General features: G+C 39.6%; 2 protein-coding genes and 1 pseudogene across 3 annotated transcripts in view; 1 reads left to right on the top strand and 2 right to left on the bottom strand.

The window, feature by feature from the left end:
* Positions 1-15354, bottom strand: part of LOC141780662 (3 beta-hydroxysteroid dehydrogenase type 7-like) — a 34564-nt pseudogene extending 19210 nt beyond the window's left edge.
* LOC141780667 (3 beta-hydroxysteroid dehydrogenase type 7-like) overlaps positions 1-17127 on the top strand; it is a 175133-nt gene that overhangs the window by 157088 nt on the left and 918 nt on the right. The gene's annotated exons all lie outside the window — the stretch shown is intronic.
* Positions 3750-11520, bottom strand: LOC141780658 (3 beta-hydroxysteroid dehydrogenase type 7-like). The gene is made up of 6 exons (XM_074655974.1): positions 11338-11520; positions 10284-10439; positions 7831-7939; positions 7037-7136; positions 5211-5373; positions 3750-4387 (listed from the first exon to the last, which is right to left on the bottom strand). The coding sequence occupies exons 1-6, from the start codon at positions 11483-11485 to the stop codon at positions 3969-3971; spliced, it is 1095 nt and encodes a 364-aa protein (XP_074512075.1). The 5' UTR covers positions 11486-11520; the 3' UTR covers positions 3750-3968.

Genomic DNA, 17127 nt, shown 5'->3' with positions numbered 1-17127 from the left:
CTGCAGTAGTTGACAGGAAGTAAATTTGGACCAAAGCTGTTGCCCTAGCAACAACAGAATGTCAAAGTAAAAGAGGCTAATGTAATGAGGAACCAGGCAAATAAACACTAAATAAAACACTAACATTACACCACAAACAAGCAGAAATAGATACGATATGATGTTGTGAACCGTGCAGTTATAAAGCCTGAAGTTAAATTAAAACAAGAGCTTGAAAGAGTGACTACGCCGAGGTAACGTTAAATTAGCAGATTCTTAAATGGAGTCTGGTGCATTAATCCTCTTACCTGTGCTGAGTTCGTTTAAACTCAAGTCTATGTGTTTGTCAAACACCCGGATCTCTGCCAGTTCATCCTCCTTCAGTAAGCAGATGTCTGCCGAGGAAGCCGCAGCCTCCGGTGACCAGATAAACGGGACCAGACATGCTGAGTGTGGAGCAGAGAGCTGAACTGATGGTGACTGTCACTTCTCTCTGTGAGCACTGAGCTCTGCAGGCAGCAGCACCAACACCACCACCACGACACAGGAGGAGGAGAGCTGGGCACCTTTTTTTTTTTTTTGGAAACTTGTAATGAAACATAGCAGCAGGGTCTGAAATTAAGCTTTTTCCTCACCTGCCACTGTGGCAGGTCACTGAACATTTCTACCCGCCACTAAATTTTTTTGTCTGCCACATCTGAAATCTGTGTAGAACACTTTAGAGTTGTAAACACTGATTCAGTGATACCAGACAGTATAAACATGGAATATATCATGTAGCCTTAATCCCTAACTACTTTTAAGTCAGGAATTGCTTTTTCAAAATAATATTTCTTAATATGAGTGAAAATGATCTGTCATGTTGATAGGTGACCTGGAATTATTACCTGCCATAGCCAACAGTTACCCTGTATTTGGCATGATGCAGGTGCAAATTTCATTCCCTGCATAGCAGCCAGTGGTGGAAAGTGCATTTACTGTTAAGTACTGTCGGCCTACTTAGGTACAAGTTTAATGTTGTTGTATTCTACTTGAGTATTTCCATTTTCTGCTACATTATAGGCTACTTCTACTCCACTACACCTCAGATGGAAATATTGTAATTTTTATTACACTAATATAAAAGATAAATCAATAAACAAAAAAAATGACAAATAAATATAATATTGATAAATAAATACGTCATTAAATGTAGCAAAAATAATATTGAAAATAAATGTAACCGTTAATAAATTGATATTTCTGTTTTAATATGCTTCTTTACTTATTAATTCCCTTATTTATTTACTCCTCTGTTTAATTTCCCTGTATTTAATTTTTATTAATTTTAAAATAATGTAATAATTTAAAATATTGCCAAAATAAATAAATCAAAAATAAACGCCAAAATAAATAACTATATTTAAAATTAATAAAAATAAATACATAATACATAAATACATAAAAGGGTGCGCATGAGGTTGGTATGCACTTGAAACTGTATTTGCAGTGGTGTTACAGCTGAGCCCACTCCAACTGACCAAACACATGAATTTGATGATGATTTTTAAGAACGAAGATGTTAACTTGTGTAAAACAAATATTATATTATGATGAGATATTTACTTATGGAAACGAGATGTTCTGTTTGTCAATGGTTGGCCTGATTTTCCCTATGTACACTCAAAATACTTTCATAATTTGACTGATGGATTTTTAAAAAATAAATATATCCACTAGTTGGACTAAATTTACTGACTTGTATCCTGATTTAACCCCATATATGAGTTACTTTCGGTCCTTTACGTGAGCCATATTCACTGTCAAGGCCATTACACACCATCATTTGGAGGTCACATATTACCTGAGGATCCCGGTCAAAGGGCAGTCTACTTGACTGTGTCCTCTAATAAGGGACTTTATCAGTTTATCAGATTTTGCAACAGCTCCCTCTGGAGCAACAAACTTCACATATGCAGTAATACTCCCTCAGACCTGGAAACAATCTTTGTATTAGTTCTGTATAGCAGACCATTGCTATGTATTGCAGACCGTTGCTATGTATAGCAGACTGTGCTATGTATAGCAGACCGTTGCTATGTATAGCAGACGGTTGCTATGTGTAGCACACAGTTGCTATGTATAGCAGACCGTTGCTGTGTATAGCAGACCGTTGCTATGTATAGCAGACCTATGTATAACAGACAGTGGCTATGTATAGCAGACGGTGGATATGTATAGCAGACCTATGTATAGCAGACGGTTGCTATCTATAGCAGACCGTTGCTATGTATAGCAGACCGTTGCTATGTATAGCAGACCGTTGCTATGTATAGCAGACCTATGTATAGCAGACGGTTGCTATGTATAGCAGATGCTTGCTATGTATAGCAGACCTATGTATAGCAGACCGTTGCTATGTATAGCAGATGCTTGCTATGTATAGCAGACCTATGTATAGCAGACCGTTGCTATGTATAGCAGATGCTTGCTATGTATAGCAGACCTATGTATAGCAGACGGTTGCTATGTATAGCAGACCGTTGCTATGTATAGCAGACCTATGTATAGCAGACGGTTGCTATCTATAGCAGACCTATGTATAGCAGATGCTTGCTATGTATAGCAGACCTATGTATAGCAGACGGTTGCTATCTATAGCAGGCCGTTGCTATCTATAGCAGGCCGTTGCTATATATAGCAGGCCGTTGCTATCTATAGCAGGCCGTTGCTATGGGCGCAGTTCTGGTATCAGACTCTGGCGGACCGTTTTTGTGTCAAAGAATCCGTTATTCCTAGTCAACACCCTGCCTGCCTGGCCGAACAGTGCCCACTCCGCTGCCCTGGTCCATTTGAACTTCAGCTCTGATGCTCAACTCACCCAGGACCGGCGTGCCACTGTGATCTGTCCGCCTGGAGCCTGGACCGGACAGCCAGCCAGGTGGGTTCCTATCCGTCCGCTCCCCCCGCCACAGCTCCGGTTCAATGACCTCCTCTCCGTGAAGTAAAAACACGATAAAAGAAGCGACACCGGGGAGCAGGAACCTCTGAACGGAGAGAGGACCTGGAGGAGCTAACGATCGGTGAGCTAGCTAGCTGGTTAAGCTACCAGCTAGCTAAGTTAGCTTATTTTATCTGTAAAGTTATTAAATCAATGTAGTGGAGTAAAAAGTACAATATTTCCCTCTGAGATGTAGTGGAGTAAAAGTATCAGAACATGGAAATACTCAAGTAAAGTACAAGTACCTCAAAATTGTACTTAAGTACAGTACTTGAGTAAATGTACTTAGTTACTTTCCACCACTGAGTACATGTTATACTGTTGTGTTTTTCTAAGCATTCTTTACTGCTCCTGTTGGAATAAAATAATGTTGATTATTTGAATAATTAATAACTATAATAATTATTTAACTGAAAAGTAGTCATGTGTTTTTGATACCTTCACTTTTTTTGCATTAAATCATACCGGGATGTGGGCATGGTAAGAAAACATATTCACACTGAAACTAAACCAGGTCTCCAGGCTGTACAAACTTTCATTATGATGTCATAATAAAATACGTAAATGAGCTCAGTTACGGAAAGAAAAACAGGAAAATGCAGCCTCTCCCTGTGATGTGAATCAAGTGCAAAACAACAACAAGAAAATTAAGAATATATCAAATCATCTTTATTAAAGATTTAAAAAATTTAACAAACTAAACATGATACATTTCATCGACAATATCATAAAAATATTCTTTAAATTATGCAACTTAAAACATTGCTATCAATAATATATATTACTGAAATACAGGTCCATGTGAAGTCCAGTAAATGCTTGTAAATTGTGTTTACATTTGTCATAATTTACATAATTACAAATGCTGATGTTAAATCATAACAAGGCTATTAAAGTATATCCGTCATCTGATTAAATTCTTTGATTGTGTTTTCTTTATGACTAAGCTAAGTGCTAGACAAATGCTAGACAAATATAACAATGAAAAGATCTTTTTATACTGTAATAATTACAGTTTGCTTTTACTGGGGTCATCCAGAGGAAACGTGTCGACCCATTTCTGTGTGCGGGCGCGACACTGGTCCCAGTCGTACAGAGGGCGGTACTGGAAGTGGCGCAGGGCTTTGTCTGTGCTGACAGTGAAGGAGGTGCAAGCCAGGGCGAAGGTGAAACTGTTCAGCAACGGCGTGTAGTTATGAAAGGGGCTCAGTATCCAGCGGAGCACATCATTGAGCATGGCCAGGAACCAGAGCACCGGAAAGGGTATGCGGACTCTTCTGAAGTTAAATGTGGAGAGGAGCAGCATGTTGAATTCCCCGTAGTTCTTGTAGGGTGAGTCGTCATAGCAGAAGAAAGATTCACCTCCGACTGTCTGCGGGCGCTCTCTCAGGGCTCGGGCTGCGAGTACATGCATCCAGGCCACGTTGCCTAGAAACACAGACAAGTGGGTGAATACCACATTGAATGATGGAAGATGTACTCAAGACATTTACCTTAAAATGTACTCAAGTGCCGAAAAGAAAAAGTAGTTGTTTTACCCATTACTTTTTAGAAACAACTTCATTCATTCTTTGGAATTTGTGGTTTACAAAGTTCTTCACATGTTATTAGGAGCTGAATTCATGGCCTACACCAAATACAGTATGAGGCTGAGAGATATAACTAAGATATAACTACTTTTAATTAAGAGGAAAAGCAGTCAGTCTGAAGAATGATTTCTGTCAGGGACAAATTATTGATGAATGAACATGTACCTGGTATAAATGTAAGTTATCATTTTAGAGAAAGTCCAGTTGTGTTGGGTGCTGTTACTCATGCTCACATGCACTATTACTAATTTGGTCATGAACAACAGCTGATGAACCGTGAGTGAATAACAAAAACACATCAGCACTGAAACCAGCATGTTGAGGCTGGTTTAAAAATGTCATCATTACATTTATTCAATGATGTACTCATACTGCTGTATATATGTATGTGGTGCTGATACTCTTAATAAGGTGTTGTTATCACCATCGACAGATTACTGAACGGGCCAACTGGGCACAGAGCTTCTGTTTGAAGTTACTGCTGACATTTCTTGTTGGGAAGTCACAAAGAGACGCCAAACTACCACAGAGATGCAAAACTACCAAATAGACACAAAACTACCAAAAGGAGATGCAAAAATACCAAAAAGAAATACAAAACTAACAAAGAGATGCAAACCAACCAAAAATATGTATATCTGTGTAATTTTGTGTAATTTTACCTGCATAGACCGGTCCATGTTCAGAGTCTTCTGGGACCCCCAGGACGACCAAGCCTCCTCTTTTTACAGCCAACTTGTAGATGTCTTTAATTAGCTGGTGGCCCTCGCCGTAGATATCCGTCGGCCTCAGAGAACACGTGTATAAACACTTTCCACCTTTCACCTGGACAGGAGACAAAACCAAGATTCAGTTTTGGGAAATCAGACGGGAGGCATACGAACATAAAAACATGAACCCAGAGCCGTCAAAGGGTAGAAGTTTATGGATTTTGATGGTAAACAGCAGGAGTGACACCAAAGCAAAGCGTAAGGGGATGGTCCAGCATTGTGTGGCAAAGTTGCTCAAGAAATTCCCTCATAATGTTTTTTTCAGGCTCTCCAGCCTCAGATTGTGTTACCCAGTCTTAACCCTTGTGCCTCACTTTAAAAAAGCTGCTCCGAAGCTGAGAAGACAAAAATGTCAATGATTAGGAACAACATTGACTATGATGCATTTTTATTTTGTGCAGGAAACCAGGCAAATAGCATGTGATTGCCCCAGAGATCAAACATGAGAAAATGTCTCAATCTGGTAAAATATTGTAAAAAAAAACTACAATTTTGATGCTATAGATTGAAAGCCTGATATAATAGAATTAGGGCTGTCAAAGTTAACCGCGATAATAATGCGTTAACGCAAATTCGTTTTAAAGCCACAAAATGTCTTTAACACATTAACCCAATTGATATTTTGGAGGTTGTAGTGGGCTCAGTCCATTGGTACCAACCATGTCAGTCTAGCTTGTCACGAAGGACGATAAATAACGCTCCAAACTTACGCTAAATTTTGGTCAGGAAAAACTGGAATGGCCATTTTCAAAGGGGCCCCTTGACCTCTGACCTCCAGATATGTTAATGAAAATGGGTTCTATGGGTACCCACGAGTCTCCCCTTTACAGACATGCCCACTTTATGATAATCACATGCAGTTGGGGACAAGTCATAGTCAAGTCAGCACACTGACACACTGACAGCTGTTGTTGCCTGTTGGGCTTGAGTTTACCATGTTATGATTTGAGCATATTTTTTATGATAAATGCAGTACCTGTGAGGGTTTCTGGACAATATTTGTCATTGTTTTGTGTTGTTATTTGGTTTCCAATAATAAATATATACATACTTTTGCATAAAGCAGCATATTTGCCCAGTCCCATGTTGATAAGAGTATTAAATACTTGACAAATCTCCCTTTAAGGTGCATTTTGAACAGATCAAAATGGGTGATTAATTTGCGATTCATCACGATTAACTATGGACAATCATGCGATATGCTGATGCTATAATGGCTGTCGGGTCATAAATCGTTGTTTTAATGGGTGTCAATGGGGATATTTTTGTCCTTAAGGGTCTGAGTGTATTTTGGCTGCACAGTTTATTATAGACGTATTATAGGAGCTAAGGTTGAACTTCCACAATTTAAAAAAAAAAAAAAAACGTCACACCCTTGCCAAAATTTATACCACATGCATAAACACAGCCAAAAGGATCAAAAAATTAAAAAGCCAATAATGTCCCTAGTGAGGCACAAGGGTTAAGCTAAGATATAATACAGTATAAACTGATACTCAGCATTACAGTAATAAACATTAATAAATGTATCTGGATTCCAATAACCTTTTTTCTGTTCTGCATCTGCAGCTTTTTTGAATTCCATTACATCGTTAAGGTTTTATGATTATTTGAACACTATTTTTTTTGTTTTCTTAGTGTGTCTTTAAAGTGTACCAGTAAAATTTGATATTAATATCTCTGCCAATAAAACCACCACACTGTTGAACATAAAGTACCTTGGTGCCGTTAGCTTCCAGCACGATTTTCTCAGCCTTTGCCTTGCTCTTGGGATAGGCCATAGTGTGTTTCACTTTGTAAGGTGTGTCTTCATTGCCCCTGTAGAGAAAGAGTTAAACAGTGAGAGGAGGAGAAAGTAAGCAGGTGGTGTTTTCTTGACCTTGCCATGTGTATGAGAGGAATGTGTTTAAATGCAACTTGCGTTTTCTAAGGTTGTAGCGGGCTAGAAAACCTAAGGAATCCATTGGTACAATGGTTAGAGTGGTCATCCTTCAACCACAAGGTCGGTGGTTTGATTCCCGACTCCTACTTTCTGCATGTTGGCGTGTCTTTGAGCCAGACACTTGACCCCAAATTGCACTTTACAGCAGCTCACTGTTCCTTAGGATGCAGAGGTCAAATTTCATGTATGCAACTGTATGTGGCAAATCTAATAAAGGGTTGAGGTTAAAGAAAGGTTAAAACATGTTGCTCGCTGTACGGCATGTCTGACATACCAGACGATCTCATGCAAAACATTACGGAGGGACAGTGTGACAGTAAGATAGTGAGTGAGTCTTTAAACGCCTCTTGATTATACCAGCAGGGTGCTGGATAATGTGTGTTGTGTACTTTTGTCTCCAACCAATCATATCTATTCTGAACAGGCTTTCCATGAATGCATTCAAGAAAGTGACCACAGAAACGTAACTGAGCCGAAGCATTTCTAAAAACAAGAGTGAAAGTGCAACCATGTGTACTCTGTGAGGAAAACAAACAAGTAAAACCAGAATGATATTTTTTTGAGCTTCACCTGATGAAGTCGTCTCCGTCGACGTTGGGGCCAATCACGGCCATGCTGCTGGTGTAGACCAGGCACTGGATGCCACACTCCACACAGGCCTTGATCACGTTCTCCGTCCCTGAGGAGAGAAAACGTTGTCATTAGAGAGATGGAGGATGCTGGGGTTGGATGGATCAGATTGAATTTTATTGGGTAATCCTCCACAGCCACACAAACACGGAAAACATGGACAACTCCCAGACCGGACAACACCGTAGTAGCAACCTGTCAATCACAAGGGAGCCACGCCCTAAAGCATACCCTGCTTTATGGTCTATCTGACTTTAAATGGGACCATAATGTACTAAATGAACATCATGCTGTATTAAAGAAGACTTGAAACTAGCGATTGAGACCATAAACTCATGTTTACAATGTTTACTGAGGTAATAAATCAAGTGAGAAGTAAAGTCATTTTCTCATAGACTTCTATACAATCAGACTTCTTTTTGCAACCAGAGGAATCGCCCCCTGCTGGTTTGTTGAAGAATGCAAGTTTAAGGCACTTCAGCATTGACTTCACTTTTCAGACCTGGAGGTTGCCCACTGGGGGAACCAATGGGGGCTGAAAGCCACAGACAATCTGGGGAAGTCAGAAAGTATTGAGAGAAGGACTAACAAATTATTGTTTACAGAAAAATATAAATATATGACATCAGCAGCGTTATCCTTAAAATGTATTCCAATAGCTGTAAACTAAACAATCTAAATACAGTGATAAGGTGGAAAATCTTGCTGCATTCAAGTGCTCCTTGGACACGCATACTTCCCAATGTGTACAACCAAAGTGGTGCAGAGCTACATTGAGATGTAGCAGCAGAGGGAAGGAGGTTATCTATTCTATTTGGCTGCTACCTGTTATTTTGATAATGTAGTATAAAGACTGCCAAATATATTATCTAAATATTGTGATACTGTTTTCAGCAAATGATTGACTACACTCAGATCAGATCATCAGATTTTAACAGATCGGACTTAGTGGCTTATAAAGCTGAAAGTCCGTCCTTGACTTTGCATTTCAGGAATAATTGATTTGTACCAAGCCCGAGTACGGCACACAGTGTTCCCGTTAATCAAATAAAGTGGACTTTCTGGATCAAGTGTACTCGGATCCCAGCCCAGGTCCCTGATAAGAAAGCCTCCATACTGAGTAAAAGTTACACTATTGGTCGTTGAGTGTTGGAGTTTCCCAATTGGCCGTTGTTGTGCATTTATATTGCAGACAATGATTTTATTTTTTCAATTTTGCCTGAACTTAAATTTGTAAGAGCTGTCTTTGGGATTCTGAATGGCTAATATACTACATTAAACAATATCTTTTATCCTAAATAGATTCAGTATTATGGCCTATAGGCAGGCAATTACAATCTGTCACTTCCTGTTTTGCCGTTTTTGGTTTGTGGTTTGTTTTGAAGCTGGGAGGAGAGGTTGAAGAGTCTTACTAACGGTAAATGAGGAGTTGTTTTAGTTGATAATGTAAGTTTTGTTTGGAAAGGTTAAAGCCTTTAGCAGAACTATTTATGGACTTGTCTCAATTGTCTTTCATTCTAATCGCAAGGTAACATTATGGACTTTTACTTTACGATGATAATGCAGAGAAATCCCTGGGATTTTGCAAAATTACAAGCTTGACCTGAACTGCTGAAGTGCAAATCTCCTTTCTCTGACTGGATTACTTCAACCTACCTCATCAAGACATGGATTATTTTTTATTTGCTTTACTGAAAGGACATTGTGTAAAGGCATGAGGTAAGCTGACAACAAGTGATGTTCATATATGACGACTGATTGACACACACACACACACACACACACACACACACCTACACACTCTCAGACAGTTCAACACAAGTGACGCACCATTTCATATTTTGTGGGTCCTGTTTTGTGCTAAAAGCTGCTTGTGGATTATATATTATTTAGTTTTTCCTCTTTCTTTTTTTGGTGTACTCCATGAGAGTTTTATTCTTGTCAGGCTGAAAAGCCCCTCAAGCAGCATTTATGCCATCATGTGACACCTAAACTCCCCACTGAACACCAAACTAATAGGGTTAAGCAGTTGACAGCAGGATGACCAACCATGCATAGTCAGGAACCATTCATTTACAAAAGGAAACATTCATTTACACAATATGTAATGAAAACTAGCCCTTAATCCAGGTTGGACTATCTGCCACTACAGAAATGGGCAACCCGACTGGCTAACAATGGCCATATTGTCTCAATATTCAGCACAACTTAATTAAGGCCAACATTTTTTAACCCATGGGTGAAGTCACGTCCTTGAAAATCATCCAAAACAGGAGAAGGCGTGGATTTCCTCTGTTTTCTGGTTTCCCACAGTAAAACATTCATAAAACTGAATCAGTCATTGATTTTTCCTCCCCTTCTCCTAGTCATCATTCAGACCCTTGAAGTCTCACCTGTGACGTTGACAGAGACGATGAGGCTCTCTGGGATTTTGTGCCAAACGTCCACTAAGCTGGCTGTGTGGATGACGACATCGGCACCGCGGGACGCCTCCAACACGCTGCTGTAGTCTGTGATGTCCCCCTGAATGACCACCACCTTTGTTCGCTCTGAGGGAGAAAAGGCAGACATGAAGTCAAAACTACTGAGTGGTACTGTATGTGCTGTGTACTGTGTGTGTATGAAACAGACTCTGCCTGGCCTTTCTCACCACTTTTATTTTATACATTTTATTTAACCTTTATTTAACCATGACAAGCCATTGAGACCAAATTCTTATTTACAATGGCGTCCTGGTAAAAGGCTACATATGACAACAAGCATTACATAAAAATCATGCAGATAAGCACACTAACATTGGGCAGTAGCAAACAACAGCATCAGGCAGGACAACAACAGAACAAGAACAGCATAAGCAGTAAGTCAGTATGCAGCGCCCAGGTCTGCTAAACTCTGAGCACAATAGAATTGTTTTCACGCAAATATAAATTGTAAATCAACCAGGACTGAAATCTTAAGGATTACCACTTTAAAATGGCAGTAGGCAGTATATTTTTGGCATCATTGGGCAAAAATTCCATAATAACCTTTCAGCATTTTGTAATTCAAGTGTTCTGAGAGAAAACTAGACTTCTGCACCTCCTCACGGCTCTGTTTTCAGGCTTTAGAAATAGGTGTTAACGTAACATAGTATTGATTCATATTTGATCAGCACTGCCTAGTTTGACCGTTTGGTCGGAGTTCGCGAGTGATTGACAGCCGGCTCTCATAGACAGCAGCTGGACAGCAGATCTCAGCTCAGCTCTTACTGATCGTTTTCCTCCGGTCTGTTTACATTACACCACAAACAAACAGAAATAAATATGATACGAGGTTGTGAACCTTGCAGTTATAACGTCTGAAATTAAATCAAAACAAGAGCTTGAAAGAGTGACTACGCCGAGATAACGTTATAAAACGTTAAATTAGCAGATTCTTAAATGGAGTCTGGTGCATTAATCATCTTACCTGTGCTGAGTTCGTTTAAACTCGAGTCTATGTGTTTGTCAAACACCCGGATCTCCGCCAGTTCATCCTCCTTCTCCAGTAAAACCCGCAGCAGATGCCTGCCGAGGAAGCCGCAGCCTCCGGTGACCAGATAGACGGGACCAGACATGCTGAGTGTGGATCAGAGAACTGGACTGATGGTGAACATAAGTCATGCTAGGCTTTTAACTGGTTCTCCTTTGCACTTTAGTTTACTCGAGTTAAAAATACACCAGAGGTTTGTTAGTGTTGCTTTACTGATTTCTTCGTGTTCCCTAGAGAACATAGGCCATCGACTAAAGTCCACCACCCTCACGTGTCTTTAAAGTTGTGATCATGACTCACAAAAACAGTAATTTTACCTGCATAGACCCGTCCATGTTCAGAGTCTTCTGGGACCCCCCGACGACCAAGCCTCCTCTTTTTACAGCCAACTTGTAGAAGTCTTTAATTAGCTGGTGGCCCTCACCGTAGATCCCCGTCGGCCTCAGAGAACACGTGTATAAACACTTTCCAGCTTTCACCTGGACAGGAGACAAAACCAGGATTCAGTTTTGGGAAATCAGACGGGAGGCATACGCATATAAAAATATAAACCCAGAGCGGTCAAAGGGTAGATGTTTGTGGATTTTGATGGTAAACAGCAGGAGTGACGCCACAGCAAAGCCACAAGGGGATGGTCCAGCATTGTGTGGCAAAGTTGCTCAAGAAATTCCCTCATAATGTTTTTTTCAGGCTCTCCAGCCTCAGATTGTGTTACCCAGTCTTAACCCTTGTGCCTCACTTTAAAAAAGCTGCTCCGATGAGGAGAAGACAAAGATGTCAATGATTAGCAACAACATTGATTGTGATGCATTTTTATTTTGTGCAAGAAAACCAAGAAAATAGCATGTATTTGCCCCAGAGATCAAACATGAGAAAATGTCTCAATTTGGTAAAATATTGTAAAAAAAAACTACAACTTTAAGGCTCTAGATTGAAAGCCTGATATAATAGAATTAGGGCTGCTAAAGTTAACGCCATAATAATGCATTAACGCAAATTCGTTTTAAAGCCACAAAATTTCTTTAACACATTAACCCAACTGATATTTTGGAGGTTGTAGTGGGCTCAGTCCATTGGTACCAACCATGTCAGTCTAGCTTGTCACGAAGGAGGTTAAATAACGCTCCAAATTTACGCAAAATTTTGTCAACGAAAAACTGGCATGGCTATTTTCAAAGGGGTCCCTTGACCTCTGACCTCCAGATATGTGAATGAAAATGGGTTTTATGGGTACCCACGAGTCTCCCCTTTACAGACATGCCCACTTTATGATAATCACATGCAGTTTGGGGCAAGTCATAGTCAAGTCAACACACTCACAGTTGTTGTTGTCTGTTGGGCTTGAGTTTGCCATGTTATGATTTGAGCATATTTTATATGCTAAATGGAGTGCCTGTGAGGGTTTCTGGACAATATTTGTCATTGTTGATATGTTGATAAGAGTATTAAATATCTGACAAATCTCCCTTTAAGGTACATTTAGAGGAGATAAAAATGTGTAATTAATTTGCGATTAATCACGATTAACTATGGACAATCATGCGATTAATCGCGATTAAATATTTGAATTGATTGACAGACCTATCTATAATATTTCGTCTCTTTTTCGTCAATGAAAATAAAGAGATTTTGGTAAAGTTTTTACTTTTTAAACTACATTTAAGTCGATTGACAGTCTTAAACAGAATGCATGCTTTTATGCCGTAATGCCTGTGGGGTCATAAATCATTGTTTTACTGGGTTTCAATGGCATTTTACATATTAAGGGTCTGAGTGTACTTTGGCTACACAGTTTATTATAGACGTATTATAGGAGCTGAGGTTGAACTTCCACAATTAAAAAAAAAAAAAAAAAACTCACACCTTTGCCAAAATTTATGCCACATGCATAAACACAGCCAAAATGATCGAAAAATTAAAAAGCCAATAATGTCCATAGTGAGGCACAAGGGTTAAGCTAAGATATAATAAAGTATATTTATTACGTTTATTACACAGCTACTTACTGAAGAAATCAATGTTTTGACACAAAAACGGTCTGCCAGAATCCGACATCTGAAGGTCTGCTATACAGAAATTACAGACCGCAGAACGCCGCGATTGACCAATCAGAATCGAGTATTCAACACAGCCGTGTAATAAACATTAATAAATGTATCTGGATGCCAATGACATTTTTTTTTCTGTTCTGCATCTGCAGCTTTTATGAATCCCATTACATCATTATGGTTTTATGATTATTTCAACACTATTTTGTTTTGTTTTCTCAGTGTTTACAGGTAAAATGTGCTATTAATGTCTCTGCCAATAAAACCACCACACTGTTGAACATAAAGTACCTTGGTGCCGTTAGCTTCCAACACGATTTTCTCGGCCTTTGCCTTGCTCTTGGGATAGGCCATAGTGTGTTTCACTTTGTAAGGTGTGTCTTTGTTACCCCTGTAGAGAAAGGGTTGAACAGTGAGAGGAGGAGAAAGTAAGCAGGTGGTGATTTCTTGACCTTGCCATGTGTATGAGAGGAATGTGTTTAAATGCCAAATAGACAGAGAGGAAACTAGAGCAGAGCGAGGGAGAGAGAGAGAGAGAACGGAAAACAAGTGTCAGAGCCCGACAACAGCAGACCAAAATTCATTCTTGTGAAATAGAGAATGCCAAACATTGTTCTGAGCTACAGCTGTAGTCATGCACTGTACGTGCAAACACACACAGACAGACAAACGTACAAACAAACACACAAACACACACAATCTGGAAGAATGTCGTGACCGATGCTCAAAGCAGATGGACGCTGGAAGTTTGCCACGGCAAGTATTTTGTTAAATCTCCTGCTCTCTACATCTTTTACCGTTCATAAAGGATTATACAATGTTATTTTAATCCAATTACGACTAATCATGTATATTTTGATTTATCATAATTAGGGCTGTCAAAGTTAACGTGATAATGCGTTAACATAAATTTGTTTTAACACCACAAATTTTTTAACGCATTAATGCAACTTGCGTTTTTTAAGGTTGTAGCGGGCTCAGTCTAGAGTGAAGATAGTGGCATCACATAAAACTAGAAAACCTAAGGAATCCATTGGTACAATGGTTAGAGTGGTCATCCTTCAACCACAAGGTCGGTGGTTTGATCCCCGACTCCTACTGTCTGCATGTTGACGTTTCCTTGAGCCAGACACTTGACCCCAAATTGCACTTTACAGCAGCTCACTGTTCCTTAGGATGCAGAGGTCAAATTTCATGTATGCAACTGTATGTGACGAATCTAATAAAGGGTTAAGGTTAAAGAAAGGTTAAAACATGTTGCTCACTGTACGGCATGTCTGACATACCAGACGGTCTCATGCAAAACATTACGGAGGGACAGTGTGACAGTAAGATAGTGAGTGAGTCTTTAAACGCCTCTTGATTATACCAGCAGGGTGCTGGATAATGTGTGTTGTGTACTTTTGTCTCCAACCAATCATATCTATTCTGAACAGGCTTTCCATGAATGCATTCAAGAAAGTGACCACAGAAACGTAACTGAGCCGAAGCATTTCTAAAAATGAGAGTGAAAGTCCAACCATGTGTACTCTGTGAGGAAAACAAACAAGTAAAACCAGAATGATATTTTTTTGAGCTTCACCTGATGAAGTCGTCTCCGTCGACGTTGGGGCCGATCACCTCCATGCTGCTGGTGTAGACCAGGCACTGGATGCCACACTACACGGGCCTTGATCACGTTCTCCGTCCCTGAGGAGAGAAAACGTTGTCATTAGAGAGATGGAGGATGCTGGGGTTGGATGGATCAGATTGAATTTTATTGGGTAATCCTCCACAGCTTCACAAACACGGAAAACACGGACAACTCCCAGACCGGACAACGCCGTGGTAGCAACCTGTCAATCACAAGGTAGCCATGCCTTAAAGCATACCCTGCTTTATGGTCTATCTGACTTTAAATGGGACCATCATTTACTAAATGAACATCATGCTGTATTAAAGAAGACTTGAAACTAGCGATTGAGACCATAAACTCATGTTTACAATGTTTACTGAGGTAATAAATCAAGTGAGAAGTAGGCTCATTTTCTCATAGACTTCTATACAATCAGACTTCTTTTTGCAACCAGAGGAGTCGCCCCCTGCTGGTTTGTTGAAGAATGCAAGTTTAAGGCACTTCAGCATTGACTTCACTTTTCAGACCTGGAGGTTGCCCACTGGGGGAACCAATGGGGGCTGAAAGCCACAGACAATCTGGGGAAGTCAGAAAGTATTGAGAGAAGGACTAACACATTATTGTTTACAGAAAAATATAAATATATGACATCAGCAGCGTTATCCTTAAAATGTATTCCAATAGCTGTAAACTAAACAATCTAAATACAGTGATAAGGTGGAAAATCTTGATGCATTCAAGTGCTCCTTTGACACGCATACTTCCCAATGTGTACAACCAAAGTGGTGCAGAGCTACATTGAGATGTAGCAGCAGAGGGAAGGAGGTTATCTATTCTATTTGGCTGCTACCTGTTATTTTGATAAAATGTAGTATAAAGACTGCCAAATATATTATCTAAATATTGTGATACTGTTTTGAGCAAATGATTGACTACACTCAGATCAGATCATCAGATTTTAACAGACCGTACTCAGTGGCTTATAAAGCTGAAAGTCCGTACTTGACTTTTCATTCTAGGAACAATTGATTTGTAGCGAGCCCGAGTACGGCACACAGTGTTCACATTAATCAAATAAAGTGGACTTTGGGGTCAAGTGTCCTCGGATCTAGGCCCAGGTCCCTGATAAGAAAGCCTCCATACTGAGTAAAAGTTACACTATTGGTCGTTGAGTGTTGGAGTTTCCCAATTGGCCGTTGTTGTGCATTTATATTGCAGACAATGATTTTATTTTTTCAATTTTGCCTGAACTTAATTTGTAAGAGCTGTCTTTGGGATTCTGAATGGCTAATATACTACATTAAACAATATCTTTTATCCTAAATAGATTCAGTATTATGGCCTATAGGCAGGCAATTACAATCTGTCACTTCCTGTTTTGCCGTTTTTGGTTTGTGGTTTGTTTTGAAGCTGGGGGAGAGGTTGAAGAGTCTTACTAACGGTAAATGAGGAGTTGTTTTAGTTGATAATGTAAGTTTTGTTTGGAAAGGTTAAAGCCTTTAGCAGAACTATTTATGGACTTGTCTCAATTGTCTTTCATTCTAATCGCAAGGTAACATTATGGACTTTTACTTTACGATGATAATGCAGAGAAATCCCTGGGATTTTGCAAAATTACAAGCTTGACCTGAACTGCTGAAGTGCAAATCTCCTTTCTCTGACTGGATTACTTCAACCTACCTCATCAAGACATGGATTATTTTTTATTTGCTTTACTGAAAGGACATTGTGTAAAGGCATGAGGTAAGCTGACAACAAGTGATGTTCATATATGACGACTGATTGACACACACACACACACACACACACACACACTCTCAGACAGTTCAACACAAGTGACGCACCATTTCATATGTTGTGGATCCTGTTTTGTGCTAAAAGCTGCTTGTGGATTATATATCATTTAGTTTTTCCTCTTTCTTTTTTTGGTGTACTCATGAGTTTTATTCTTGTCAGGCTGAAAAGCCCCTCAAGCAGCATTTATGCCATCATGTGACACCTAAACTCCCCACTGAACACCAAACTAATAGGGTTAAGCAGTTGACAGCAGGATGACCAACCATG

This window comes from Sebastes fasciatus, chromosome 13 (genome assembly GCF_043250625.1).
Source record: "Sebastes fasciatus isolate fSebFas1 chromosome 13, fSebFas1.pri, whole genome shotgun sequence".
In the NCBI taxonomy this organism is placed as follows: Eukaryota; Metazoa; Chordata; class Actinopteri; order Perciformes; family Sebastidae; genus Sebastes; species Sebastes fasciatus.
This window is presented reverse-complemented; position numbering and strand designations above follow the sequence as displayed.